This window comes from Phascolarctos cinereus, unplaced genomic scaffold (assembly GCF_003287225.1).
Source record: "Phascolarctos cinereus isolate Bilbo 61053 unplaced genomic scaffold, phaCin_HiC Scaffold_7;HRSCAF=346, whole genome shotgun sequence".
Taxonomy (NCBI): Eukaryota; Metazoa; Chordata; class Mammalia; order Diprotodontia; family Phascolarctidae; genus Phascolarctos; species Phascolarctos cinereus.
In genome coordinates this window covers 12,242,990-12,270,652 of record NW_027556180.1, presented here as the reverse complement: position 1 = coordinate 12,270,652, position 27,663 = coordinate 12,242,990, and the positions used below count along the sequence as shown (strand labels likewise).

General features: G+C 49.5%; 1 protein-coding gene across 1 annotated transcript; it reads left to right on the top strand.

The window, feature by feature from the left end:
• Positions 1-182: 182 nt before the first annotated feature.
• On the top strand, positions 183-26,833 carry KLHL30 (kelch like family member 30). The gene is made up of 8 exons (XM_020988970.2): positions 183-363; positions 2,602-3,410; positions 7,270-7,411; positions 17,231-17,317; positions 18,850-19,005; positions 21,114-21,302; positions 22,597-22,742; positions 25,415-26,833. The coding sequence occupies exons 2-8, from the start codon at positions 2,637-2,639 to the stop codon at positions 25,655-25,657; spliced, it is 1,737 nt and encodes a 578-aa protein (XP_020844629.1). The 5' UTR covers positions 183-363; positions 2,602-2,636; the 3' UTR covers positions 25,658-26,833.
• Positions 26,834-27,663: the final 830 nt, after the last annotated feature.

The following is a 27,663-nucleotide window of genomic DNA, read 5'->3' as shown; positions in this document are numbered from 1 at the left end:
CTCACTTTCCCCCACAGTTCTTCTGTCTCACGTCCCTGGGTGTATGGCTTTAAGAGCAAGCAGCCTGGCCAGAATCCCTCACTGTTCAATATCTCCCACCCCCACCACTGGGGCAGGCAGAGGTCTAAAAATACCCCTCTCCGCCTGCCCCGGCACGCCTCTTCTGCTGGTGTGTGGCCAGCGCCTGCCTGCCCAGGGCTCTCTGAGGGCTGAGCCTCCTCGGGCTGGTAATCCGCGGAGGAAATTTCTTCCTGTCCTTCCTCCTTTGTTGCCCTGGATGGACTGTGCCCAGCACCTGTTCCTTGGGTGAGCCCGGGCAGAGAAGGACAAGCGTTGAGGCGAGGCGAGGCCGGAAGCTCAGAGGTAAGGCCTGGGAACAGGGAAGCCTGGGCAGGATCAGACCGAAGGGGTGGTGAATCAGGCTGACTGAGCTTTCAAGGGGCTCCTGGGAGGAATTCCAGAAGGCAGGCTGCACCCCGGGGGGCTCGGGCGAGGGGATCCAAGAGAAGGAGGACCCTCTCCCAAGAGCCTGGTGAGAGCCCAGGTCTTTATCTTCTCCACTCAGACCTGCTCAAGGCAAGTCCTTGGTGGGTCTGGCCGCCCACTCCCTCTCCGGCTTGGAGTCCCAAGGCAGCTTTTGTCCCTGGCTAGAAGGTGGACGATGTCCTGCTCTTAACAACCCAGGCCAGAAGAGTCACTCTGTCCTGGCCTGCTGCTGCTCCTGCTACCCTCCCACAGGAAAGCCCCGAGGATGGGAGAGCAGGGCCATGGGAAAGTAGCCCTTGCACCTGCCCTTGGCTCACTGGAGGGCCTGGTCCTGGCCTAGAGCTGCTCCTGTCCCCTCAGTTTTTATCAGATAGACATGCCCTACGTTTATCAGACAGAGATACTAATGGCAGTGTGGAGGATGGTATGTAAAGCAGCCCTGAAATTCAGAGGGGTGGGAGTGGGGTTGGCACGTGGCTACAGAGAGAAACCAGCCAGAGGTTCTTATGGGCCAACCTTTTCTCCTTCTGTTCATGGCTGCCATTGGAAGATAGGACCAGAACCCATTGCTAGCCTGGGGAGAGTTGGGCTTTGTCCGGGCTGCTGACCTGGTCAGGGTTGTAGCCCCAAAGCACAGGCCCTTCCTTCCCCCTCTCCTCAGTCATCCCTCAGTGGCCATCACCTCCAGAACCCCAGCACCTCCTCCCAGGGCTGTGTTCTGCCCCTTAAATCATAAGGGGGAAGGACGCCTCTGGAAGGGCTGCACTCCTAGAGAGACACTATGGCTTCAGCCAGGTACGGCTCTGATAGAAGGAGCTTCAGTGCCCTGAGCTCTCATTGTGTAAAAGGGGCCTTGATTCAGGGGGAGAGAATCAGCTGTGAGGGAGAAGGATGGATCAAGGTTGGGCTAAGCATGGGTCTGGATTCGAGGGTGAGTCTGGGCAAAGCTCATTCCTGACTCCACACCTTTGGCGGCCTCTGAGCCGACGGTGGGCCAAGAGTCTGGCCCGAGTTTTGCTGACGCTCTCCAGGCCTGGCCCCTCCCTCGCTGGAAACTCAAGAGTCTCCCCAGCTGCCCACATGGGCCCAGTCCTCAGCCTTCATTTGGATGCATTTTCATTTCACTTCTATTTGGAAGCAAGCAGTTTACTCTAGTTTTCCAGCAAGGCCAGTCTGGCGAAAGTCAGGGAGAAACTGAGGCTCTTGGCTGTCTCAGCCCCCACCATCCCTTGTCATCCACAGCTGCCAACCGCCGGTGGGGAGGTCAGGGCTTTTGGTGAGTTGGACTGTGAAGATAGGTGATGCCTCAACTATCTGTGGTGTTGGCTGGAACCAGGAAAGTCTCTGGGGAACCCAGGCAAGTCATCTTACGTGAGAACCGGTCATCGGTCTTCTCGGAAAAAGTGATGGCTCGGGAGAAGTCAGGCTGGGCCGATAAGTCCTCTTCCCCAGAAGGAGGACGCATCATGTAGACAGAAATAGCCAGACTGACTAGTGAATTCATGGTGTGGTCATGGCTAAAGGGCTGGGCCTGCAGTCAGGTCAACCTGAGTTCAAATCCCACCATGCTAGCTGTGTGACCCAGGGTGAGTCATTGAACTCATTTGAAAATGGGAACATTAGCATCTCCCTCCCTGGTTTGTGACCTTGGGGATTGCTAACAGTCCCAGATCTATTATTCTATGGTTTTACTTTTACCTTGCTGGGACTCATTCCATTAAATGACTTCTGAGGTTATTTCCAACTAGATCAATGATTCTCTGACCCATGTAAGACCTTGCGCTTGTCACTCAACCTCTCTGGGCCTCAGTTTCCCCCTTTATAAAATGAAAGGATTGGATTACATGGCCCCTGGGGCCCCTCTGGGGTCTATGGCCTATGACCCCTCTCTTCACCTCAGCTTCCACATCTGTAAAATGAGAGTGGGACCATTCCCCGCATTCTCCATATCTACAACTCTTGGTCATCCTCACTACCGGTGGGCTCAGCTCACCAGAGCCCAAAATGACGCCCTGAGAAGGAGGCTGGATGGGGCAAGAGGCAGGGACGCAGGGACAACGGCTTCCTCTCCACCGGTGCGCCACGTTAATTCCTCTGCTCTCCCCTTTGGGGCAGGTTGGGGTCCAAGAGGCCGCGTTTGTGCCAAAGCCATGGTGAGGAACATGGATGATCTTGACTTCTGCCTCCAGTCGCACCCCCAGGACATCCTGGAGGGGCTGCGGGCCTTCCGCACCCACCCCAAGCTGTCGGACATCACCCTGCTGGTGGGCAGCCAGGCCTTCCCGTGCCACCGCAGCCTCCTAGCCCTCTGCAGCCCCTACTTCCACGCCATGTTTGCGGGGGACTTTGCCGAGAGCATCACTGCCCAGGTGGAGCTGCCGGATGTGGACCCCGGGACCATGGGGATGCTGCTGGACTTTGTGTATACGGGCAGGCTCACCATCAACCAGGACAACGTGGAGGCTCTGACCCAGACCTCCAACCGGCTCCATTTCCCCACCGTGCAGAAAGTGTGCAGCCGCTACCTGCAACAACAGATAGATGCCACCAACTGCCTGGGCATCTGCGACTTTGGGGAGCGCCACGGCTGCCAAGAGGTGTCCTCCAAGGCCTGGTCCTTCCTGCAGGAGAACTTTGAGGCTGTGTCTCAAGAAGAGGAGTTCCTGCAGCTGCCCAAAGACAGGCTGGCCACCTACCTGGCCAACGAGCTGCTCCAGGTGCGGGAGGAACAGAGCCGGGCAGAGGCCCTGCTCAGGTGGGTGAGGTACGAGGAGGAGGCCCGGGCCCGCTACCTGCCCGAGTTGCTGGACCTGGTGCACCTGGTTGCCCTTCCCGATCAATTCCGGCAGCACCTGCTCTGCACGGAGCCTTTGACTCGGGCTTCTGAGGCCTGCAAGGCGGTGATCTCCCAGCACCAGAGCCCGGTCAGTGATGGGGATGGGTGGGTGCTGGGGTCCCTGACCCTTAGTGACTCTGGCCATGGGGGTGTGGAAGATGAATGCTGTTTCATGGGGCCAGGGGACCTTCCTGACTGGCCAGCCCTCAACCTCACTTCAGGTTGCTGATAGCCAGAGTCACCTACAGCTGTCCTACCCTGGGGGCTGCCCTATCCTGGGGTCCTCAGTCACGCAAAGAACTAGCCATAGAGGGTGTGTGTTTTGTGTGTGTGTGTGTGTGTGTGTGTGTGTGCACACACATGTGTATGTGTGTGCATGTGCACATGCATGTGTACAGTAGATGTACCTGTATCTGTGTGCACATGTATGCATGATGTGTGTGCGTGCGCTTGTATGCATGTGTGTGTGTTGGGGAGCTGTTCTTCCAGGCTAAGGACTTTTTGACTTTCTATTACCACCCCTCAGCAGAAGCTTCTGTAGACCTCATGCAATAAGTGTCTGGGGCAGGATTCGATTCCAGGACTACCATCTCCAAGTCCTGCTCTCTGTCCACTAGGCAACTCTGTCCTTTCTGACTTAGCCTCTCTCTGCCTCCCTTGGCCCCATAAGACTTTCCATTATACCTCCTAATAGATAAGAGCCCTGGCTCTGGGGGTTTGAATCTCATCTCTGACTTCTCACTAGCTGTGTGGTCCTGGCCAAGTCCCTTCACCTCCCTGGTCTGGCAGAATGGGGGGTTGGACTAGTTGGCCTCGAACGTCACTTGCAGTCCTAGGTCTCTGATACTGTGACCTTGCAATTCTGATACTCACTAAACCCTTACGGGGAGCGGAGCTCAGCCCCTATCACTTCCACGCATTTATTAAGTGCTTACTACGGACCATGCACTGAGCTAGATCATATATCAAACAGACACGGTATTGACCCCTGCTCTAAAGGGCTTATTGTTTTGAAGTGGGAAGGGGCAGGAGGAAGAAAGGAGAACATTAATATTAATGACTATGGCTTAAGGCAGGGAAGGTGGTAGGCGCTAGGAGAAATTTTTTTTTTTGGTGGAGATAATAATGATAATAGCTAACAGTCATGTAGCACTTAGATGTTTGCAAGGCACTTAACAAATATTTTCTCATTTTAACCTCACAACAACCCTGGGAGGTAGGTATTATTATTATCCCCATTTTACAGGTGGGTAAACTGAGGCATAGAGAGGTTAAGTGACTTGCTTAGAATCATCCACCCAGTAAGTGTCTGGGGCAGAATTCTGACTCAGTTTTTCCTGATCCCCAACTTCAACACTCTCCACTACATCACTTCGAGGACTAATTGCTTTCAGTTGGCTGGGGGTAGCAAGCAGGAAAAGGCTCATGGGAGGTCTCTTGGAGGAGGTGGTCCCTATGTTAATAATCCTGAGTGAAAGAAGCAGTCTTGAAAGACAGAGAAGGTAAAGGGAGGGAATCCATTCTAGCATTAGGCAGAGGGAGCAGTGTCAGTCAATTGGTCTTGGGGAGACAAAGTCAAAAATGAAATTGTTTCTTCCATGAAAGAGCTTGCAGTCTGTCAGAAGAACTAACATATATGCATAAAGGTGTGTGTGTGTGTGTGTGTGTGTGTGTGTGTGTGTATGAAATAGATACAGGTCATTTGGGGAGGAAGGCACTAGCTGATCGAGGGATTAAGAAAGAACATGTGTACTACAGAACCTGGTACTTGAGCTGAGGAAACCGAGATTGTAAGAAATAGATGTAAGGAGGCAGGACATTCATCCAGGGCAACCACATAGTCAGGAGATGGAATGATGAGTGTGAGGAAGAGCAAGGAATGAGTAAAGACCCTGAGACCAGAGAGAAGAAGAGAGTGAGGGCAATGAAGAAGGTCAATAGATTGGAATGTAGAGCATGTAAACTAGAGTGGTGGAAGATAAGGATGGAAAGATTGCTTAGAATCAGGTGCTCCATTTATTTATTTTGAACATTCAGTTTTTAAAAAAATTTTGAGTTTCAAATTCTCTCTCTCCTTTCCTCCCCTCCCCGATACACTGAGAAAGCAAAGAGTATATCGATTATGCATGTGAGGTCATGCAAAACACATTTCCATATTAGCCATGTTGCACAAAAAAGGCAAGAAACAAAGAAAGTGAAAAACAACATGCTTCAATCTGCACTCAGAGCCCATCAGTCCTCTCTCTGGACGTGGACAACCTTTTTTCATCATGGATCTTTTGGAATTATCTTGGATCATTGTCTTGATCACAGTAGTTAAATTTTTCAGAGTTGACCATTGTTACAATGTTGCTGTTACTGGATACACTGTTCTCCTGGCTTTGTTCATGTCATTCTGCATCAGTTCATATAAATCTTCCCAGGTTTTTCTGAAATCATCCTGCTCGTCATTTCTTACAGCATAATAGTATTTCTTCACAACCACATTCCACAACTTATTCAGCTATTCTCGAATTGATGGGCATTCCCTTAATTTCCAATTCTTTAGCACCACAAAAAGAGCTGCCTATAAATATTTTTGTATGGGTCACTGGGTCATTGTATTTCCAAATTCAGAATGGTTGGACCAATCAGCAGTTGCACAGTGCATTGGTGTCCTTATTTCTCCACATCCCTTTAAGCACTTGTCATTTTCCTTTTGTCATGCCAGCCAGCCTGATAAGGGTGAGGTGGCCCTTCACAGCTGTTTACATTCGCATTTTTCTAATCAATAGTGCCTTAGAGCATTTTTTCACATGAGTATTGAGAGCTTTGATTCTTCTTCTAAAAACTACCTGTTCATATCCTTTGACCATTTATCAATTGAGGAATGGTTTTCATTTTTATAAATTTGGCTCAGCTGCCTATGTATTTGAGGAACGAAGCCTTTATCAGAGAAGTTTGCTATAAAATCCACCCCCCTGCCCAGTTTCCTTCTTTCCTTCTAATTTTGGCTGCATTGGTTTTGTTTGTGCAAAGCATTTTAATTTCATGTAATTGAAATTATCCATTTTACTTCTTGTGATCCTGTCTATTTCTTGTATGGTGACAAACTCATCCTTTATCCATAGCTCTAACAGGGAAAATTTTCCATGCTCCCCTAATTTGCTTATGCTATCACCCTTTATGTCTAAATCATTTACTCATTTTGATTTTATCTTGATATGTTGTGTGAAACATTGGTCTATACCTAGTTTCTGCCAAACTGCTTTCCAGTTTTCCAAATAATTTTTTTGAGGAGTTGGGCAATGCAGTTAAGTGACTTGCCCAGGGTCACACAGCTAGTAAGTGTTATGTGTCTGAGGCTGGATTTGAACTCAGGTCCTACTGACTTCAGGGCCATTGCTCTATCCACTGCACCACCTAGCTGCCCTTCCAAGTAATTTTTTTGTCAGATAGTAAGCTCTTGCCACCAAAGCTAGGATCTTTGGATTTATCAAACACTAGGTTATTATGGTCATTTATTACTGTGTATTATGTACCCAGTCTATTCCATTGATCCATCATTCTCTTTCTTAGCCAATACCAGCTTGTTTTGATGATTACTGCTGTGTAACACTGCTTGGAATCTGGTCCTGCTAGGCTGCCTTCCTTATCAGTTTTCCCCATTGATTCCCTTGATATTCTTGACTTTTGTTCTTCCAGATGAGTTTTGTTACCATCTTTTCTAACTCCACAAAATAATTCTTTGATTGATATGGCACTGAATAAGTAAGCTTACTTAGGCAGAATTCTCATTTGTATTATATTGACTTGGCCTACCCATGAGCAATTAGTATGTCTTTAGTTGTTTAGAGCTGTCTTTATTTGTGTGGAAAGTGTTTTGTAATTGTGTTCTAGAGTCAGGGTTGAAAGACTTCCAACTGTTCTCCTTTTAATCTCCATCTTTTATGCCCTTGGCCTGACAGTCTTCGACGATGCTTCCGCAGAAGCTGGAGGAAGTTCTGGTGATAGTAGGTGGGCGAGCACTGGAAGATTCAGAAGATGAAGAAAACCATGAGGAGCCTCTGCCCATCTCCAGGAACTGTGCCTTCTATAACACAAAGTCCAGTAAGTGCCTGAGCAGGAGAAGAGATGCTGGGGGGACCCCTGGAGCTGGAAGAGACCCCAGAGGCCATCTAGGCCACCCTCCTTATTTTACAGATGAAGAAACTGAGGCACAGGGGGGAAGTGACATGTCTAGTGTTATATAGGTAATAAGTAACAGAGTGGAGGTCAGAAGAAAGGTCTCCAGGAGCCATATTTTGTCTTTCTTTCTTTTTTACCTTCTTTTATTTCTTCCTTCCTTCCTTCCTTTTTTCTTTCTTCTTTTTCTCATTCTCTTTCCTTTTCCTTCTTTCTCTTTCTTTCTTTCTTTCTTTCTTTCTTTCTTTCTTTCTTTCTTTCTTTCTTTCTTTCTTTCTCTCTTTCTTTCTTTCTCTCTTTCCCTTTCCTTCCCCCTCCCTCTCCCCTCCCCTCCCCTCCCCTCCCCTTCCCTTCTCTCCCCCTCCCTCCTTCTCTCCTCCCCAACCCACCCCTCCTCACCCTTCCCGTTTCCCCCCCTTCCTCACACAGAACAGCTTGAACCTTTATTCTCATTTTTACATTCTTGAGATCTCACCAGATAACCTAACTCATTTCATTATAAGTTTAATAACAAGGTAGACCTGAAAGTCCACTGATGATGCAGTTCGTAAATTGTAGAGTGCACACTGCTTCCCAGAACCAATGCACTTTGACCAGGACTGACACCCGTTGGCTGCCCTCCCTCCCCCTCCCACCATACCATGCTGTATTGCAGGAATGTGGCCCCCCACCAGGAGTCACTTAGCCCAGCCCCTCCATTCAAGAGGCCCAGGTCCTCAGTGCATTTACAATCTATCTGGGGAGATGATGCGTGATTTGATGTGCTTAACACTAGACAGTTGTTCTAAGTGAAATTGTGGGTTGTAGTAGGTAAGCTTTTAAGGGTTTGGACGACATGAGGGATGGATGTGGCCTGTGGAGATCAAGGAAGGGGCCCTTCAGTTCTCAATGTGACCGGGGAGCTGGGTCTGGATCAGGTTGTGGGGCCCATCCTGGGTCCTGAGGCTGGGGCAAGCCCTTTGATTATGGCTGCTGGAACAGTCGGCCCCCTGGCTCACCTGGACCCTCCCAGACTGAGCAAGTGGCAGGGAGGGCAGGTGCTGGGATTGGCTAGGGAGCAGGGCCAGTGGGAGGATTATTACCCAGGCCAGCTGATACCAATGAAGCTGCCTCCCAGTAGCATGGGCTTTGCCCCCTTGAGCCTGGTGGCCCTTTAAGCTGTGAATGAGAACATTTGTGGCTGACACCACCTTCAAAAGGCCTCAGTGCCAGCCAGGAGCTTTTGAGGGCAAGCCCAAAGCTGCCAGCAGCACCAGTGTTTGTCTCTGTGGTCTTCACTGACTCCTTGCTGGGGGCAGGGGAAGAAATGCTTTATCCTGGTGCAAGAGCCAAATCCCAGACAACAGGAACTCCTCTGAGGCTTCTGGTCCCCAGTCTGCCCCAGAATGGATTGGAGGCCTTGTAGAGATCACTGGAATTCCTTGGGCCTCACTTGTCTTGTCTTTGAAATGAGAATAGTAATTACATGAGGGAGGCCCTGAAAGACACAGGGCTTCAGGAAGAGCCTGACAAACTCTAGGATCCCAGGATCTTCTTCCTTCCTCCAAGCTCTCTCCAGCTTCCTGGAGGGCTGGTCCCCAGAGCTCAGCTGGACCCCTTAGTTCCCTCAAGCCCAAGCCTCTTCCTTTTCCCCTTCCATGGCAAAGCTGCAGTTAAGGGTCTCAGAGCGTGCTGGAAGCCTGATGACTGGGACTGCGGAGGGGAGGCTGGGGGCTCCAAATGGGAGAAATTCTAAACGGGCCTTTCCATGGGTAGTGACAAGCTGGGGGTCCTCCCTCATGTGTTTTTCCCTTCTCAAAAGCAGTAGTGGATCATTTATATGAGGAGCAGCCATAGGCTGGGAAGGATGGGGCCTCCCTGTGCGTCCCTCCATCCCCCTCTTACCAACCTCAATGACAGGAGCGCTCAACCTGGGCTCCACATACCCCCAGGGAATCTGGGAAGAGATTCAGGGAGTCCATGAATTTGGATGGGAAAAAAAAATCCTCCTTTTTCCTAGCCTTTGGTTTCTTTTGTAACGCAACACATTTTATTTTGTGCATTTAAGAAAACTTTATTCTGAGAAAGGGTTGGCAGGCTTCACCAGATGGCCAAAAGTCTGATGCTGAGATAAAAAAATCTGTGGGGACCTTTAAGCAGGCCAGGCCTGCCTTCCTGCTTGGACCCACCCCCACCTTCTACCTCCTCCTTTTCTTCCTGATCATACTTGTCTGAGCCCCCAGTCATTTTTCCAAATGACAGTCTAGGTAAACTCATTCATTCATTCACTCTTTATTCATTCAACAAACATTCATTGACTGACAACTGTATACAAGACCCATGCTAGGCCAAAGCCCAGGGAGAAACAAAGAATTGAAAGGTCCTATCTGCCCATTAACGTCTACATGGCTGACAATGCTCACTTCGTCCTCTTCTCTTATTATGACTGGTGGGGTGGCTAACTCTACTGGAAAATAACAATGATAATGATGATGATGATGATGATGATGATGATGATGATGATGGTGATGGTGATGATGGTGATAGGGAGTACTTTACAAAATTTTCTCCCTTTATCCTCATAACAACACTGGGAGGGGAAAAATCACTATTATTATCCCCATTTTACAGTTGAAGAAACTGAGGCAGATGGAAGTTAAATGACTTGCCCAAGCTTGCTTAGCTACTAAGTGTCTGAATCTGGATTTGAATCCAGCACTCTGCCCACTGCACCACATAGCTGTTGGAGGCTTGGTGTTTTAACTGCAAAAACATTAACAATAGCAAAATGCATAATGATAGCTAACATTTCTGAAGAGTTTTAAGGCTCACAAGACACTTAACATAGATCATTTCACGAGTCTAATGTGGGGATTTAACAGATAACAGGGTAGATCAGTAAGGAGGACCTTTTGGGACAGGGTACCCTTTAAATCACACCACCTAGATGGTCATTGCTGTCCCCCGTGGGGTTGTCCCTGGCACATCCTACGGTTTTGAGACATGATTAGCTTATGTTAAAGTTTGCCTTTATGGTAATGGACATGTACATGATTTCATCTGATTCTTAAAACTGCTCTTTAGTACAAGCATCACCAACATTCCCATTTTGCAGATGAGAAGACTGAGGCTCAGGGTAATCCTGTGACTTGATCAAGGTCATACAGCTCAGGGCGTCCACCTCCAAGTCCAAGGTTTCTTTCCCTCCAGTGAACAGCTTCTCTGCTAAGCTTCAGAGAAAGATCTGGCCCCAAATCAGCCTGAACCAAGTCCTGCCTTGAGCTTGGGGCGGGACAGTGTTCTTACTCACCCCTGCCTCCTTTTCCTCCATTATTCAGTAACTATAACGATGATGACAGTGAGAACAGCAGAGGACTTTTTGTAACCCACCTCCGTCAAACATGAGATCATGATAATGGTGACAGGTGGCATTTCTTTGTCTCTCTAATGCTTGTGAAGCCCTCTACAGCCATGGTCTCACCGGAGACTCACAACAGCCCTGTGAGATAGAAGCAGCAGGTGTTGTCCCCATTTCACAGATGAGAGAACTGAGGCTCGGAAAGGTGGGCTAACTTGTTCATGGTCACAGCTCAAAAGTGTCAGAGGCAAGATCTGAACCCAGGTGTGCCTGATTCTAAGTCTGCTGAGCATCCCCTCTCCCCAAGATGCCATTTCAATACCGTTTAACCTGAATTTCTCTCTCCTGGTGTAGAGGATGAGGCTTTGGACCTAGGATTTTTTGAGCCCTTTCATCTCCAGAGCTTCAGCCCATGGGCCGTGGTCTTGAGATTGGTGAAGGTCTTACGTGGCCCGTCAGGTCAGGTCAGGCTTCACTTTACTACCCCCCCATCTTCTCCCCAGCTGCCGCACTCAGGCACCTCCTCATCGCCACCTTTCTCCTCCCACTCCACCGCCTCCTCCTTTTGAGTTCTGGAAGCATCATCAAACTGTATCGCCATTTCTGCTGGGAGTGGCTCTTCAATCTACGGCCCCTTGGTTCTGCTCACCACTATCCCTGGAACAAACCCAAATATGACAACCACATCTCCTGCCCTCATTGGGATGGAAGAAGCCCCTGAAAGACTGGGTCTGTTTTACCTTCTGTACTAGTATCCTCAGTACATAGCATGATGCTTGGCACATAGGAAACTTTGTTTGATAAATATTGTTTCCTTCTTTCATTCATTCATTCATATCCAGACCCGATTTTTTCATTCCTTTATTCATTCACATTCAGCCCTGTGATTTTTCATTCATTCATTCATTCATGTTCAGACCCATGATCATTCATTCATTCATTCACATCCAGACCTGATTTTTTCATTCATTCATTCACATTCAGACTTATTTATGATCTCACTGGTATACTCAGTTCTTGGTGAGAAAACTCCCTTTATTCATGCAGATTTCCACCTGCTCTGCAATCTTTAGCCTTAGAGGACTTCGAGGTTAAGTGAGTCAAGATGCCTGGGTTCGACTCCTGCCTGTGAGCTTCTGGAGAATGGGGCTAGTGATACCTGTACTGCTGGGCACATTAGGCTGTTGGGAGCCTTTGGTGAGATCATGGATGTAAATTTGCTCGTGAACCTTGAAGCGCTGTTGGCTGACGCTGTATAACCTTGCTTAGGCCCCTTTCATTACCCACTTGCCCGGTCCTTTGGGCAGCCAGGAGCCAAGCTGATGTGTTCTGGTTCCTTAGTGACGAAACTCAACAACAGAGCAGATACATATGCTGGGAATCCTACTCTTGGATGCCCATCCTTGTGTCTGGAGGGCGTCTCCATGGGGACAAAAATCATCCTGCCTGTGTCCCTCAGAACAATCAGCGGCTGGACAGACAGTGACGTCTCTCTCAGTGAGAACTTGGCTGGATTTCTAGGAGCCCAGGGTGGGGGGATCATAGGGGGAGATCAGGGCATGTGCTCTCTGGACAAAGACAGCAAAGCCCCTTGGAACCGTCTGATTGGAATCTGGGATGGGCCAGCAAGCTCTCCTGTGGTCAGCAGTCCCTGACACCACACACTGGCACTGTCAAAACCGGTCCCCAGTAGAGTCCTGGCTGGGGAAGAGAGCCCTGGGAGCATGAGAGATTGCAGGCTGAGCTAATGTGATGAGCTCTCTTGGCCCACTGGGCCCAGCAGCTGTGCACTGCCCAATCGGAGCCTGGCTGGCAGGCCCCCAGGCAGCCCAGTGAGACAATGCTCTGGCCCTTTCCTCTGCCCTCCCAGGGTGACCCAAACATGAATCAGAGGGGACATGATCCAGGCAAGATGACGCACGTAGAGGACATAGAGTCAGTACACGGAGCAGGCCAACTTATCTCAAAGTACCCAAAGTCAGAAATGTCCCCAAGTTTGCCACTCTGCAGTGATCAGTCAGGCACTCTGATGCTGAATAAACTCCCTGAAGTGGAGAGGGGGATACAAATCCCTAGGACCCTCACTCAGCAGCCTAATGACATCGTCCATAGCATTTCCATTCACCAACTGAAGCCAAGCAGCTTTTCTAAGACCCCATGCTAAGCTTCGGGAATGCGAAGACCAGAAGTCCCTTCCTTTGACTTTTACAGATACGATCATTGGAGGGGAGGAAGCTCTAACAGCCAAGAGGATGGGGAAGGACTTCCTACATAGCTCTTGAGCAGAGCTGTTAAGGACGCCAGCAATTCCATGAAGCAGAGCAAGGAGCGAGTGCATCTCAGGCTCTGGGCCCAGCATGCAGGGGCATGGAGGTGGACATAACATGTTGACTTCGGGAAACATCAAATAGCACAGTTTGGCTGAGCATAGCGTTTGTGAAGGAAAATCGAGGGAAGTGAGCCTGGAAAGGGGGGCGGAAGCCATTCTGTGAAGAGCATTGAAGGCCAAGCCAAGGACTTTATAGTCTATCTGGAAGCCAGTACAGATTCTTGAGCAGCAGAATAAGGAAGGAGGTCCCTTCTGCTCCTTAGGAAGTTTCTGTTAGCTGTGGTGTGGGGTGCACTGGAGAAAAGGACCAGACATGGGGAGACCTCTCAGGACCTGTGTGCTCATGGTCTCAGCTTACCCACCCAATCAGCACTGCTGTGTTATGTACTGCAAGGGTCATCATCTCCATTTTATGGATGAGCTTCCTGAAGCCCATGGTCACCCCTCAGAGGAGGAGAGAAGCCAGACTAGAACCCGGGTTTCCTGTTCTTCCCCTTCCCCCCCCCCAGGACCCTGCTGGGCTAGCGGCCTTTCTATGGCACTGCGTGGTCATGGACCCATCCTGGCTACCCCTGTTTACTTGATCCTTGTCCCATCCCTGGGAGTCTAGATGGAATAAAGCAGGATGAAGGAACAAAAGTGTGTTAGGGCTTCCTTAATCTTCTCTGTTGGGAGATCCTGAGAGTGACTCTCAGAACTGTTGGGCAATTGGCTTACTTTGCATATGGGGAAACCTGACCATCTCATCCATAGTTATTAGGATCATGGGGTCATAGATAGAGTTGGAAGGGACCTTTGAGGTCCAACTTTCTCATTTTACAGTTGGGGAAACTGAGGCCCAGAGAGATGAAGTGCCCCACCCAAAGTCAGCAAGTAGTGAGTTGCCACAGGCAGGATATGAACCCAGGACCTCTGACTCCAGACATAGTGCCTTTTCCACTTAGGAGAAGTCTACTGTTTGGGACTTTGACTGCATCTCCTGACAGAATTCAGAGAATTTTCTAGACTTGGGTACTTGACTTATTTACATTTCACTGAAGATTAGTGACTATTGTTTTAGATGAAGCCTCATGATCCTGGAGTGATTTGTTTGACTCAAAATATTCTGACTCAGAACCTCCCCTGTGGTAGTGGGCATTTGCAAGTATGGCAATGGTGGTGGTGGCGGTGGGATCTTGGAGCCCAGATTCAGACAGTTTGAAAGAAGAACCATGCAGACGTGACTGTGAGCAGGTGGGGGGGGGCAAGGCTGTGCTGATTCACAGGTTTTTCCTGGACTTAGATGTAGGAGGGGACAGTATCTGGATAGTGCTGGTTTCTAAAGCAGAAAAGGATTGAATACTTGGTCCCCAAGATGGAGGAGTAGCGAGGGACTAAAGTCGTGACATAGAGGAGCGAAAATCTAGAATGTGCCCTTTCTCTTACTGTGAATTGTTTGCCTGGCACCGTTCTGATGGGAAATGGAATTGCATCTCTATCAGCCCAAACTTTATTTCTCTTCCAAGGAGAGTCCAAGCCTTTAGGGTAGAACTGTAAGAATGTAGGTCTATGAAGATCCCTGGGGTTGAAGGTGGGACTGAATGTGAAGGTCTCCTTTCTATCAGTTCCCAATTTGTCCTCTTAAGTCAGGTACAAATATGGGGGTAGTGCTGTGAGATTGGAGGTCTCCAAAGGGGCCTGAGGCAAAGGTGGGACTTCCTGGAGAGAAGGACAGTGTCCTGATTATTTATGGTCCAAAGTGAATCTTCTGTGCTGTTTTTTAGTCTTTCTGTGGGGTAAAGTATAGGTTGTCCTATATTTGATGTTTACTGTTACCTTGAGTGCTTTCACAGGCTTAAACCCCATTAATTCATATTTTTGGAAACCTAGGCATGAGCTACATTCTGAGGTTCTCAGAGGAAGAAATATGGCTTGAGGTGAGAGGGAGCTCCCAAGACTGGGACCATGTAAATGCAGATCTTGGGGAGAGGCAGAAAATGGCTCATGATGGGAAATGCATCGTGATGTAGTAGAACAGGTTTGTTCTCTGTAGTCAGAGCATCAGGGTTGAAGCCCGGGTCTAGCACTTACTGCCAGTGTGATCTTGGGAAAACTATTTCCCTACCTGGTCCTCAGTTTCTTTATATATAAATTGAGAAGGTTGCCCCAGACACCTCCAAGATCTTTTACAGCTCCAATTCTGTGAGTCTATGAAGAGATTCATCATGAAGTGTGCTAAAGTTTCTAGTTTTGCCTTTGAAGAGAAGGATTAAAAACTAGCTGGGGAACTTTCTCTGGGGAGCTTTCGACAGGGATGCTTTGGAAGGCGATCTCCTACCAACCCCTTGTAAATTCTTTCTTTCCCTGTGCTGTTGTTGGCATCTCTCTGTAGGGTGAGTGAGGAAGAAAAGAGACTGTCCTCTGTACTTGGAGCTCAAGTTTGTCGGAAACAATTTCATTAGTTGGAATTATTCTGATGAAGCTTTTTTTTTTCAGCTTGGAGTGAGAAATGTCCAAACCGACAGAATCCCTCACGTCCTCAGACTTTGCTCTGACACAAGGCACTTTGTGATTACAATTTATGGAGTTCTTGCACAAGGACAGTTCAGGGTCAAGGCTGAGTGGGGTCCACAGCTTAGGGAACACTTCTGTGGACAGTTTCTTTCAATAAACAAAACATCAGCTAAATTGTGTGTGACATTTCCCCAACCATTCACTCTGGCCAAGAGTGGAGGGAGGCAATGACCTTGACTGCATGAACCTGTATCCCATTCTAACTTGGGAGCCTTTGAGTTCATTCTTAACCTTCTGCCCCACTGGTCAGTTTTAGGAGAAGGGGTATGGTAGGGGAAAGATGTAGTAGAGTTCCTTGTTGCCTGGAAGTTTAAGGGTTAATAGTTTCCTTTTGGGGCAGCTAGGTGGTGCCATAGTTCTTAGAGAACTGGGTCTGGACTCATCTTCCTGAGTTCAAATCCAGCCACAGATGCTTACTAGCTGTGTGACCCTGGGCAAGTCACTTCACGCTGTTAGCCTCATCTGTACTATAAGCTAGAGAAAGAAATGGCTCCAGTATTTCTGCCAAGAAAACTCCCAAATGGGGTTACCAAGAGTCAGATGTGACTGAAAAATGGTTGAACATAAGGCCTCCTCCACTGAGAGAAGTCTGGAGATGAGTTTAGAATGGAGAAATGCTTATTTCTTAATATTTTCATTAGGGAAAAGGAGACCATCCAGACTCAAAAGTAGAGTAAGGTCTTGGTTGGATGTAAATCAGACTCAAAGATGTCTTCTTCCAAAGGTGAGCTTATCTCTGAAACCTGAGAAAGTTTGATGCAAGGCTTCCTGGGCTTCCAGAGAGCCGGCATGGGCTCATGAAGAGAGGGTCCAGAATCACCGAAGTGTAGCATTGGAAGGCTCCTCAGTGGCCATCCCTGAGAGGCACCCACTGTAGGATGGCCACCTGACAAGTCGGCCTCCGGCCTGTGCTCAGAATGTCCAAGGAGGGCAGCCCGTCACCTCCCAGGGTGGCCCATTCCCTGTGGGAATGACGTGGCCCCACCCTGGTGCAGGCCCCTGTCACCTCACACCTGGACTATTGCAGTCACCTCCCGGGTGGTCCTCCCAGCCTCACATCTCTCCCCACTCAGCTGCCACTGATTTTTCTAAAACACAGGTCTGACCACATCACCCTCCCCTCACCCCAATTCCATAAGCAGCTGTGGCTCCTGGTCCACTCTCTTGGCTGTCCAAAGCCCTTCAGAACCCAGCTCCCTCCCCCCTCTTCAGTCCTCTTCAGTCCAGTGACTCGGACCTCTTTGTAATTCTTGCCCAAGAAGCCGCCTCTCTTGCTCCGGCCGTTTCGGTGGCGGTCCTCCTGGCATGGAATGCTGTCCCTCCTCAGCTCCACCCCATGGCTGTCCTGGCCTCCTTCGAGTCCCAGCTAAAACCCCACCTTCTGCAAGAAGCTATTCCTGACCTCTGCGTCCTAGTGCCTTCCCTCCCTTGCTGCTCAGAACCGGTGCTTCTGATCAGGTGTCACAGCCTTCAGTTCATGTTCCATCTTCTGATGTTCACTCACCCCCTTCTCCTTCCTTATCAGAATGCTGGACCGCCCTTCCCGATTTCCCCGACTACCACAAATGGGGCTTTTCTCTCGTGGCACTGAACAACGATATTTATGTCACAGGTACGTAGGTGGAGGAAGGCTGAGGGTTCCGCCCAGGGCACTCCATGGGGGCTTTGATTTTAAGCCTCGTTTCTGAGTTCTATTTCTTGCTCACTGGAGTCCCCGGGGAAGGGAGGGGTCATCTCTTCCAGGCCACATTCTTCTGTCTAATTCAATGCCCTCCTGGGTTTATTTGGCGTCCCAGCTGTCATCGGAGGCGCCTGGGCCATCAGCGTCTGGGAGGGGCACTCCCATGCCAGGAGCTGATCCCGTATGGTCATGAGCCTTCGAAGCCTTGCCCTTTGCACCTGGGCAGAGTCTGGATGTTTGCTTCGGTGCCCCTGGGCATCCTTGCCTCAGCTCTGCATGACTAACCCCCCTTCTGTGGCCTGCCGTCCTCGACCAGCCCCAGCTCTTCAACAGGATGCTGCTGGACCGTCTGTATTCATTAAAAATTGAATTTCCTTTTCCTGCAATTTCCCAGTTGTCGGGCTAAAAAGACTCCCAGCCTCCTATTGGGCCAGCCACTCATTTGATCTGGGTGATATGATTGTTCCCATTTTATAGATGAGGAGGCCCCTAAAAGTGAAGTGGTTGGCCCAAAGTCATGCAGCTAGGGATGTCTCTGAATGATTCTGGGCAACCATCCTTGGTGGCATGGACGGATCGCTGTGCTTGGAGTCAGGAAGACCAGGGGGTCAAGCCTGTTCACTACCACTCCAACTGCGTGACCATCAGAAGTCTCTCCCACTATCTGAAGCTTAATTTCTTCATCTGTAAGGTGGGCGTGATGATAGCACCACCTCGAGGGGTTGTCATGGGGTTCAGATGAGCTAACGCATGCAAGGTGCTTTACAAACCTTGTCCTTCATTCTGGAAGAAGACCATGACGTCAGGGAGGTGATGCCAGCCAGACAGGGGGTCCCCAAAGCCTTAGGACAGATTGAAGATTTAATAGCTTCAAGGCCGCTAGACTTAATTCCTGAAGCTGTAATGCTGTGCAAACTTAGAAGTCCACTGACTTTGGGGACACGTGCCCTGTGTATGAAGCTGAGATTATGGCAAGAAAGGTCCCTCCTGCTCCCCTCTGCCCATCCCCAGCCCCTTCTCATCTTTCAAGGGGCCAGCCCGTTGGTGGAAGTTACCAAGGGCCATTTAGACTAGATGGTACAAAGAACTTGCCAGTGATTGGAGTCACCTCAAAGTGGGGCGCCCTGAGGCATAGCAGGTTCCCTCTCCCCAGAGCCTTTGAAGCTGTGGCTGAGTGAGGTCTTGTCAAGGATGTTGGTGAGGGGAATCTTGTCCCAGTAAGGGGCGAACCAGGTGACTCTGAGGTTCTAGCTCTGAGCTTCTGGGGCTCTCTGAGGGAAGCTGAGGGGGGCAGCGGAGAAGGGCATCCTGTCCGTAGGGTCCTGAGCACAGGGAGTGTTTAACATCCACTGATGAAGATGAGGACCGGGCAGTGGCCCAGGAACTTCCCCTTGCTGCGGGGAGGAAGGAGACCACGTGCCTACACTTTCACGCCTGTCCCTGACTGAGGTGTTTCTTGGCAGGTGGCTCCCGCGGCAGTAAGATAGACACCTGGTCCACGACCCAGGCCTGGTGCTTTTCCCAGAAGGAGGGCATCTGGAAACTTATTGCACCGATGTTGAAAGCCCGTACCAACCACGCCAGTGCTGCGCTCAATGGAGAGGTCTACGCCATTGGGGGTGAGGGCCAGCTGGCTTTACAGCTTCCTCCTTTCTGTTTTAATCTAGTAAACATCCCCGTTTGGGGAACTGTGGGCAGAGCTTCCAAGTACACCCGTCTTGGCAGAGTTTCCAAATATTATTTTGTCTGCAAAGATTATCTGTGGTCTGTGACATTTGCAGGAGTCCTGACCGCATTTTCAAAGTTCACTTCTTCCCGTCCTTTATCCTTCTGCCAAGCCTCACGTCACTAGAGTTAGAACACGTCTTCCAGGACCGTCCCCACTGCCGCCTCCTCACTGAAGCCTGTTCAGATCTGTCCTGTTGGGAGAGATCAGGTCATCTTCTGAATTCTCGGAGTCATCCGGACCTGTCTCGTGCCACTGATCACATTCCATTTTGAATCATTGTTACTTGAGCACATCATTTTCCCAATTAGACTAGAAGCTACATGAAAGTAGAGGAAGTGATACATTGATCTCAGCATCTCCTACAGCACCTAATAGACCGTGCGCTTTGCAGATAATAAGGGTTCGATAAAAGTATTTTGAATAAGTGAATGAATGTGTCTGCCTTCTAAATTTCCCAAGGACAGAGTCTAGTGAAACTCAAGCTTGATTTCCATTTGTTGTTCAGTCCTTTCAGTCATGTCCGCTGCTTTGTGACCCCGTTTGGAGTTTTCTTGGCAGAGACACTGGAATGGTTTTGCCATTTCCTTCTTCAGCTCATTTTACAGATGAGGAAACTGAGGCAAACAGGGTGAAGTGACTTGCCCAGGGTCACACAGCTAGTGTCTGAGGGCCAATTTGAACTCAGGAAGATGAGTCTTCCTGACTCCAGGCCTGTTGCTCTATCCACAGAGTTTGGCTAACCCCAGTTTCATTCGGGTTTAGGATACCTGGATCCCTTGTTTATTTGGGGCTGAATCTGTGACTCTGGTCTTTGAGACTGGCTTCCACATTATTTCGTCACACTTTCTGTAGGTTCAGGAGATAGGCCTTGGCTTTCATCCTTGACATCAATCAAGTCAGGGCAGTTAACTTCCAGACACCATGTTTCCAACGTGTAACCCACTGTCCAAGTGTAGGCCCCCTGACCCTGGGGTGGAACCCACATGGCATTCGAAGGGCTCCTTTAAACTCAGCCAGCTCACCCACGTGAGCTAGTCGAGGCCAAGGAGGTCCAGCCAGCTGCCCGCTGCTGCCTTGTATGGAACGGCCTGGTGCCATACTAGTAGGGACGGCCTCATAGCTTCCGAGGAGCATGAGTCTTGAGCTGGAAGGGATGGTAGCGGTCCTTAAGTGACCTCATGTTACAGATGAGGAATCCAGGGCCTGGAGAAGTCAGGTGACTTGGTCCCCCCTAGAGCGTAAGTATCTCTAGAGGAATCTGTAAGTCATTCTGCTGATATTTTGATGGCCCTGTTTTCTCACCAATAGGGTCATGGCCTTGGACAAATGAAGTGTTCCCTGAGGCTAGAGCTTCCCACGCTTTCCCACCGTGGGCACCTCTCTCTTCTTCCTTCTCCTGCTTCACCTTTCCCTGTTCCTAGCATAGTAGAAAGAACAGTGAATTTAGATGTGCAGAGAGCTAGCTTCGAGCCTGGGTCCTGGCTTTCCTTAGCTGTTTCACCAGGACGAGCCTTCCTCTCTGATCCTCACTTTCCTCACTGGTAAAAGGAGCCAGGCTTGTTGACTGACTGATTGGCTCCGCGAATTTTAAAGTCTTATAGAAACATGAGCTGTTATTTTTCCTTCTTTTCTTGTGCTTTACACCTGCTCTGGGGGCACTTGTGATCATGGCTAAGCCCCACTGCGGACCCTCAGGTTTAAAGAGGTTTAAATCCTTCTGATTTAGCCTACCTTTATGGGGACATGAAATTGGAGACTGGAAGCTCCCTGAGGGCATGCCTAAGTGTCGTCAGCACCTAGTTAATGAACTAGAAGTCACAGGACCCAAGTTCAAATCCCAGCTCTACCACTTCCTACTTGTATGACTTGGGCCTCAGTTTCCTCATCTGTAAAATGAAGGGGTCAGACAGCCTCTGCGTTCACTTTCTGCTCCTGGGCTTTCCCCCATGAGTGTGTCATCTGTTTACTTCCCCCATCCATGTCCATATCCCCTCCTAGGTACCACTATGGACGTGGTAGAGGTAGAGAGCTATAATCCATACAACAACAGCTGGTCGGTCATCGGTCCAGCACTGAAGTATGTGAGTAACTTCTCTGCTGCTGGCTGCCACGGGAGGCTCTACCTCGTGGGCTCATGTGCCTGCAAATACAACGCGCTGACGCTGCAGTGCTATAACCCCCTCACAGGTGAGTGGCCGCTGTGTGGGACAGCGGGTAGGGCCGGGCTGTGGAGGAAGGCCTGGGATCAAGATGGGCTCCTTCACGAAGCCAGGGAAAATCAGCAGCAGGAGGGCTTCCAGCCTTCCAGGGAGTCTGAGACTGGGCAAGGGCCTCATCAGCCATCTCGACTGGCTCAAAATGTTGGAGAATCCCCACTGTAATCTACCTGGCGAGTCCTTCTCCAGCCAGAGGGGAAACTCATCACCTTTCAAAGTTGCCCACTCCCCACTGGTTATAACGATCACTTCTGATGGTTAGAAAGTTTCCCGACATTCAGCCTAAATCTGTCTTATTCCAATCCTAGTCATGGCCCCGAGGCTGGGATGAATAAAGTTAATCCTCTTCCAGTCCTCGGAGAAAGTGATCATGGCCCTAGATCTCCTCCAGGTGGAATATCCCCAGTTCCTCCAATGAGCTCTTGCCTAGAATGATGACACCCAATGAGGGGACTTGGAATAAGGCCCCCACACTCTCACACTTGGTGCCTTTTTACGCCTAGAAACCCAGCAGGGCGAAATAGTAGTAACAACTGTTGGAATGAGAATCACAGACCTGGTGCCTGATACTTGCTAGCCGTGTAACTGTCCTAGGTGGGCTCTCAGCCTCATCATCCTCATCCATAAAATGGAAACGGCAGAGTGTGCACTACTGACCACTCAGACTTGACCATGAAGAAGGTGTTTGGTAAAGCTTAAGGGGCTGGATAGGTTCAGATCCGAGCTTTTTCACTTAGTTACCAGTATGACACTGAGCAAACCTCTACCCAGAGCTGTGGGCATCCGCTTCTCCTGTGGAAAATGAAGGGGTTCCTTCCAGCCCTAAGTCTGTGATCTCATAGAAATGTGGCTTGATTTTATGAGCGTGGCGTCTCATTTTTTGGACGGCCAGCTAAATTCAGGAGTGCAATCCTGAGTAAGGTGCTTCTGTCTGGATGATACTAACTTGACAGGATAGGGATTAATGAATGACCTTCATCCCCAACAACCATTCAGGCTAATGTCTCAAGTGTTTCCTTTCATAAGATCAAAGATTTGGAAGCAAGAAGGGATTAGAGAGGCAATTGATGAGGAAACTGAGGCAAACAGGGTTGAGTGACTTGCCCAGGGTCACACAGCTAGTAAGTATCAGAGGCTGGATTTGAACTTGGGTCTTCCTGACTCTAAGTCGAGCACCCTATTCCCTGCGCCTCAGCAACAAGCCGTGGTTGGGTAGAGATGGCATCTTTCGTCTTCATGTCAATCTCACCATGTTTTTCTTGCAGAAGTCTGGAGTGTGATTGCCTCACCTTTCATCCCAAAGTACCTCTCCTCCCCTCGCTGTGCCTCTCTGAATGGGGCCATCTACCTCATTGGGGACAACACCAAGAAAGTCTACATGTATGACCCCGAAGCCAACGTGTGGCAGAAGGTAAGCTCATCTTTCCCAGGAGCTGCTCTGGTCCTTTCTCACCTTGGGGTCGGTACAGTGGGAACACATGGTGGACAGACCCCATTGTCTGTCATGAGGCCAGAGGAGCTTGATTCCTCAATGTTCCCATGGAAGTAAAAGCCAAAGTGATCTTGGGCTGCCTTAGGGGAACAGGACTTGGAGGAACAGGGAGGCTTACTGTGTCATCTGCCCTGGTCAGACAGCATATCCAGGCCTGGGTTCCACTCGAGGCAGCACATTGGTAATTCTGGAAAGTGGCCAGGACGGGGAAGGACCTTGGGGTCACATTACACAAGCATCAGCTTAAAGACCGAAGGATGCCTATTTTGGAGAAGACTTAGGGGACACGAGAGCCGTGTCCATGTTTCTGAAAGGCCTCCACGGGTCAGATTAAGTTTGGTCTGTTTGATCCCTGAGGTATCAAAGAACCAGGAGCAAAGGGTGGAAATGCCAAGGAGGCCAATTTGGGTGGAAAAGCTTCCTTCTGATGAGTGCTGTCCCAGAGCGGGATGGGCTTGCCCTCCTCTGAGGGTCAGGTCGCATGACTACTTCTCAGGGATTGTAGGGGAAGGATTCCTTTGGGTAAGGGTTAGACTAGATGCTTCCCGAGGTTCCTTTCAACTCTTCAGTCCCATGGTCATCTTGTGAGAAGTTCCTTGGCATCCTCATTTCACCAATGTCTGAACTGCCAGGGGGCACAGGCAGAAAGTGCTTGTGGAGACACAGCATGGGCGAGGGCTGAGGCGTATTCGGGAATGCCTGGGCTTAGCTCCGGCCTCTGACCCTTACTGGCCGTGTGACCTCAGGCAGGCTGCTGAACCTCTCCCAGCCTCAGTTTTCTCATGTGCAAAATGGGGCCAGTCGTGCCCGCAGCACCTTCCTCACTGGGCAGTTTGTGAGGTTCTGACAGGACGATGTACAGGAAGTGGCTTGCAGATGGTAAAACGTTAGAGAAACAGGAGTGATTAATTTCTCCATTTCTCGAGTTCTCTAAAGTTTTCCAAGCAGTTCTCTTCCCATACCCCTGGGAGCTGGTAGGGCCTTCTCTTGGGCCAGCGTTCTGAGCCTCCTTCAGCACATGTGACCGTGAAGATTCAATCTGGTGGAAGGTGTCTGAAGTCAAAGGATGCATCATTTAGTGCCACTGGGACCCTGGGAGATGGATTCAACGTCTCTGAGGACTAGATGAACACAGAAGAGTAGGAAGAGGGCTGGATTTGAAGTCAGACCTTGGTTCAAATCCCAGCTCTGACACTGACTCAATGTGTGACACTACGGGGCAAGTCCCCTCACTTCTCTGTGACTCAGTTTCTTCATCTCCAAGTCTGTATTTTTATGAGGTGCCCAGTCCATAGCCATAGGATTCTAGATATGGCAGGAACCTGCCAGACCATCTGGTGATGTCATGTGACTGACCCAAGGTCACACAGGTATCAGACCGTGGAGCTGGAGGGACCTCAGAGGCCAGCCAGTTCAGCCTCGGCATTTTATCAATGAGGAAACACCCCACACACGTGAAGTGACTTGTTCAGGGTGGCACAGGCATCCTTCCTCCCAGACCATCCTCAGCAAGGACTCTCGTGCTACCTCTCAGACTTTCCTAGAGGGTGGGGTAGAAGGACGGTCCCTGGAAACTTTGATGGCCAGGCCTAGGCACATGCCCCGCCCCCCCCTCCACCCAAGGCATCTGCAGGAAGAGGCTCCGCCCCTGCGCCTGACCCCCGGGCCGGCTCCATCGCTCCACTGGTAATGTTGTTTGAGGGTAGGGTTACACTTGGATCATTCCAAAGTCCCCCCGCAGCTGTTCCCATGACGTCAGCAGCCAGCTGACCACGCTGACCTCGCTGGGGCAGGAGGACAGGTGCAGAACAATGCTTGCCAGGGAGCGATTCCCCCCAGTCTGTCCCTGCCAGGAATGTGGGCAGGCGGCTCCTTCCCATCTCCTCTCCTGCAGCCCGTTCTGGGAATGGCTGTGACAGCCCTTTCATGTATGATGTCACTGGGCTGGGACAGTTTCTGATGAGCCTTCACAATACTGGCTTGGTCAGGGCCAAGGACACCAAGGATAGATGACCCCCCCCCCAACCCTGACATACCTTAGAGAGACAGATGACCTGGGTTCAAATCCTGCTTCTGACACGTATTGCTTGCATCATGTTGAGCAAATTACTCTACCTCCCTGGGCCTCAGTTTTCTGAAATACTTCACAAAACACTCACCCGCCCCTTTCTGTAGTCAATGAATGACCTCAAAGCCCTTTATAGTTTTAAGTCTATGCTCCTGGTCTTTAGATGTGGCCAGATCAGGGCCAAATGCATCCCAGATGCTGTGTTTGAGCACGTACTCTTCCTGGGCCTCAGTTTCCTCAACTGTACAAATGACCTGAATGAGCTCTAAAGTTCCTTCTTGATCTGAATCCTCGAGTCTACGAACGACATCCGTGTAAACAGATTTCACTCATGAGTTTCTCAGGAACAGGTATTTTTCTGCTTGCCTTTTTAAAGTGAACGGCTCATCTCTGCCCCATCTTTGTTACGGCTCTCAGCCAGTCACTAAGCATTTATTAAACACCTACTGTGTGCCAGGCACCGTGCTAAGTGCCGGGAATAGAAGAAAAGCAGCATGCTCACCAGCCGCCATCTTTGTTCCAGGTTCAGCTCCTTCACAGTCTGCATGAGAACGGTGGCATGGTGTCCTTGGGAGACAAGCTCTACGTGACGGGTGGCCGCTGGCAGGGCATGGAAGGGGACTACCGGGTAGAGATGGAGGTGTACGATGGGACTAAAAACGTCTGGACACGGGAAGGGGCCCTGCCCTGCCTCTGGCTTTACCACAGCTCTTCCTCCATCTTCATGGATGTCTCCAAGTGGACAGAGCCCTTTGTGAGGAGCTAAGGTCCTCGGGAGCTCAGCCCTGTTCTTCCGCCGTCCTCTGCTAAAGCTCAGCTGCCAGCGGGGGTGTTCATGGGAGCTCTCCTTGCGTCGTGATGCTTCTCTCCGCCGTGTTTGGACATCGTCCCGTGTTCAAGTTTCTGATGCTTCCTGCTTCCCAGGGCTGGAAGCCCTCAAGGGAAGGAGATACCCACTGGTTCCCAAAGAGATTTTGAATGTGACTGCCACGGTTGCTGTTACTATTTTACTTACATTATTGAGGCCCTCCTCTGACACATACTAATTAATTGGGCAAATACAAAAGGAGGTAGCCTTAAGGGTGGGGGGGGTGCCTAAAGAGAATCTTGGATTAGATTCAGATTCTGGGTTTGCTGTTGAGTAATTGGGGGTGGGGAGCAGCAGATAGAAGGCCAGGAGACCTAGAACCCAACCTCACCCCTAAATACTACTTCTTCTCTGGGCCTCAGTTTCCTCATCTGTATAGGAGGAAGCTAAACAAGATGATGTTCAAGGTCCCTTCCCAGTCCAAGATTCTATGAGGTGGTCACTCTACCAGTCCAGGGCTCAGTTTCCCCATTTATCCAATAAGGAAGTTGGACGAGCCAATTTCCAATGCTTCTTCCAAATCCAAGAACTTGTGGATCTTTCTGTAGGGCCTGGGCAATGATTTCCCAGATCTGAGGCTCACTTGTCTCATTTGTAAAGTAAAGGCATTGGTCCACATCATCCTAGATCCTTCTTCCACCATCCTCTAACATTCTGTGATTGTGGGGATCATTATTCCCAAAACTCCAGGAATCAGTCTGAGTTAAGAAGGATGTTGCCTAAAGTAATGCCCTTTATAGCAAGTCTAGACACATCCCCAGGTGAGGTCTACACAACCTCTCCCTAAGTTCAATGGTTTTCTGCTCCTTATAGTTGAGAGCAGCAGTAGATACTTATTACTGATTCCCTAGAGCCTAGCATAAAACCTGGCACACAGTAGGTGCTTCATAAATGCTCTGGGGATTGGACTGGACAAAGCTTAGTAAGAAAGCAGCATGCTTACCTAGTAGAGATAGGTTGTGGTTTTAGAGTTCCATTATAGCAGATGGTGGCCTCAGTGAATTGAGTCAGGTACTGACTGTGTGAGCCGAGTCATTTCATTTCTATGAGATGCAGTTTCTACACCTGCAAAGAGAGTAAAGCAATGGTCTCCTCATAAGGTTGTTATATTGATCTAAGAAGATAAAGTAGGTGAAATGCTTTGTAAATCTAAGAGTGCCGTAGACCTGCCATCTGTCAATCTCATTTTCATTCTTTTCATTTTACACTGGTTGGACACCACACAGAAGTAGTCTAAGGAGAAGCTGCACCCTCCAATTGTCTTTTTTTTTAAGTGAGGCAATCGGGGTTAAGTGACTTGCCCAAGGTCACACAGCTAGTATGTGTCAAGTGTTTGGTCTGCGGCTGGATTTGAACCCAGGTCCTCCTGACTTCAGGGCCAGTGCTCTATCAACTGTACCACCTAGCTGTCCCCCCTCCAATTGTCTTTTTAAGTTATTTTTTAAAATTCTGAACTTCACCAGAAAAAGAGCATTTCCACAGGAATATCAGACTAGAAAATGAGGATTGTAGAGGAACCCATGATTCTCTGTTTCATACGGCTTGCTTTAAAATAAACAAATTCTACGCGTTACTTTCAAGACTGTCTCTTTTGTGCTTCTGGCTGATTATTTTGTCCTTTCCTGCACACTAAAAACATATTACAATGAACCTTGGGGAGGGTCATTATTGCTTCCCCCCCCCAACCTTTCCAAGAGAAAAAAGTGGAAAGGCTCTCATAAGAACCATTGTAGCCATGCAGCATGAGTCCATGTAGTGGCCGTGGCCAGAAAGATGGGTTCCTTATGCCCCTTTGCTCTGCATCAGGAGGTGGATAACATGTTTCATCAATCAGTTATTGTCAGTCAGTCAATAAGCATTTATTAAGCATCAACTGTGGGCCAAGGTTGTGTTCTAAGCACTAA

What these genes read in the sequence shown, in the direction of transcription:
- KLHL30 (XM_020988970.2), top strand. Translation starts at nt 2,637, where the DNA reads ATGGTGAGGAACATGGATGATCTTGACTTCTGCCTCCAGTCGCACCCC. An exon ending in AGAGGTCTACGCCATTGGGG is followed by an intron (nt 19,006 to 21,113) that starts GTGAGGGCCAGC and finishes ATCCCCTCCTAG; the next exon opens with GTACCACTATGGACGTGGTA. An exon ending in AAGCCAACGTGTGGCAGAAG is followed by an intron (nt 22,743 to 25,414) that starts GTAAGCTCATCT and finishes TCTTTGTTCCAG; the next exon opens with GTTCAGCTCCTTCACAGTCT.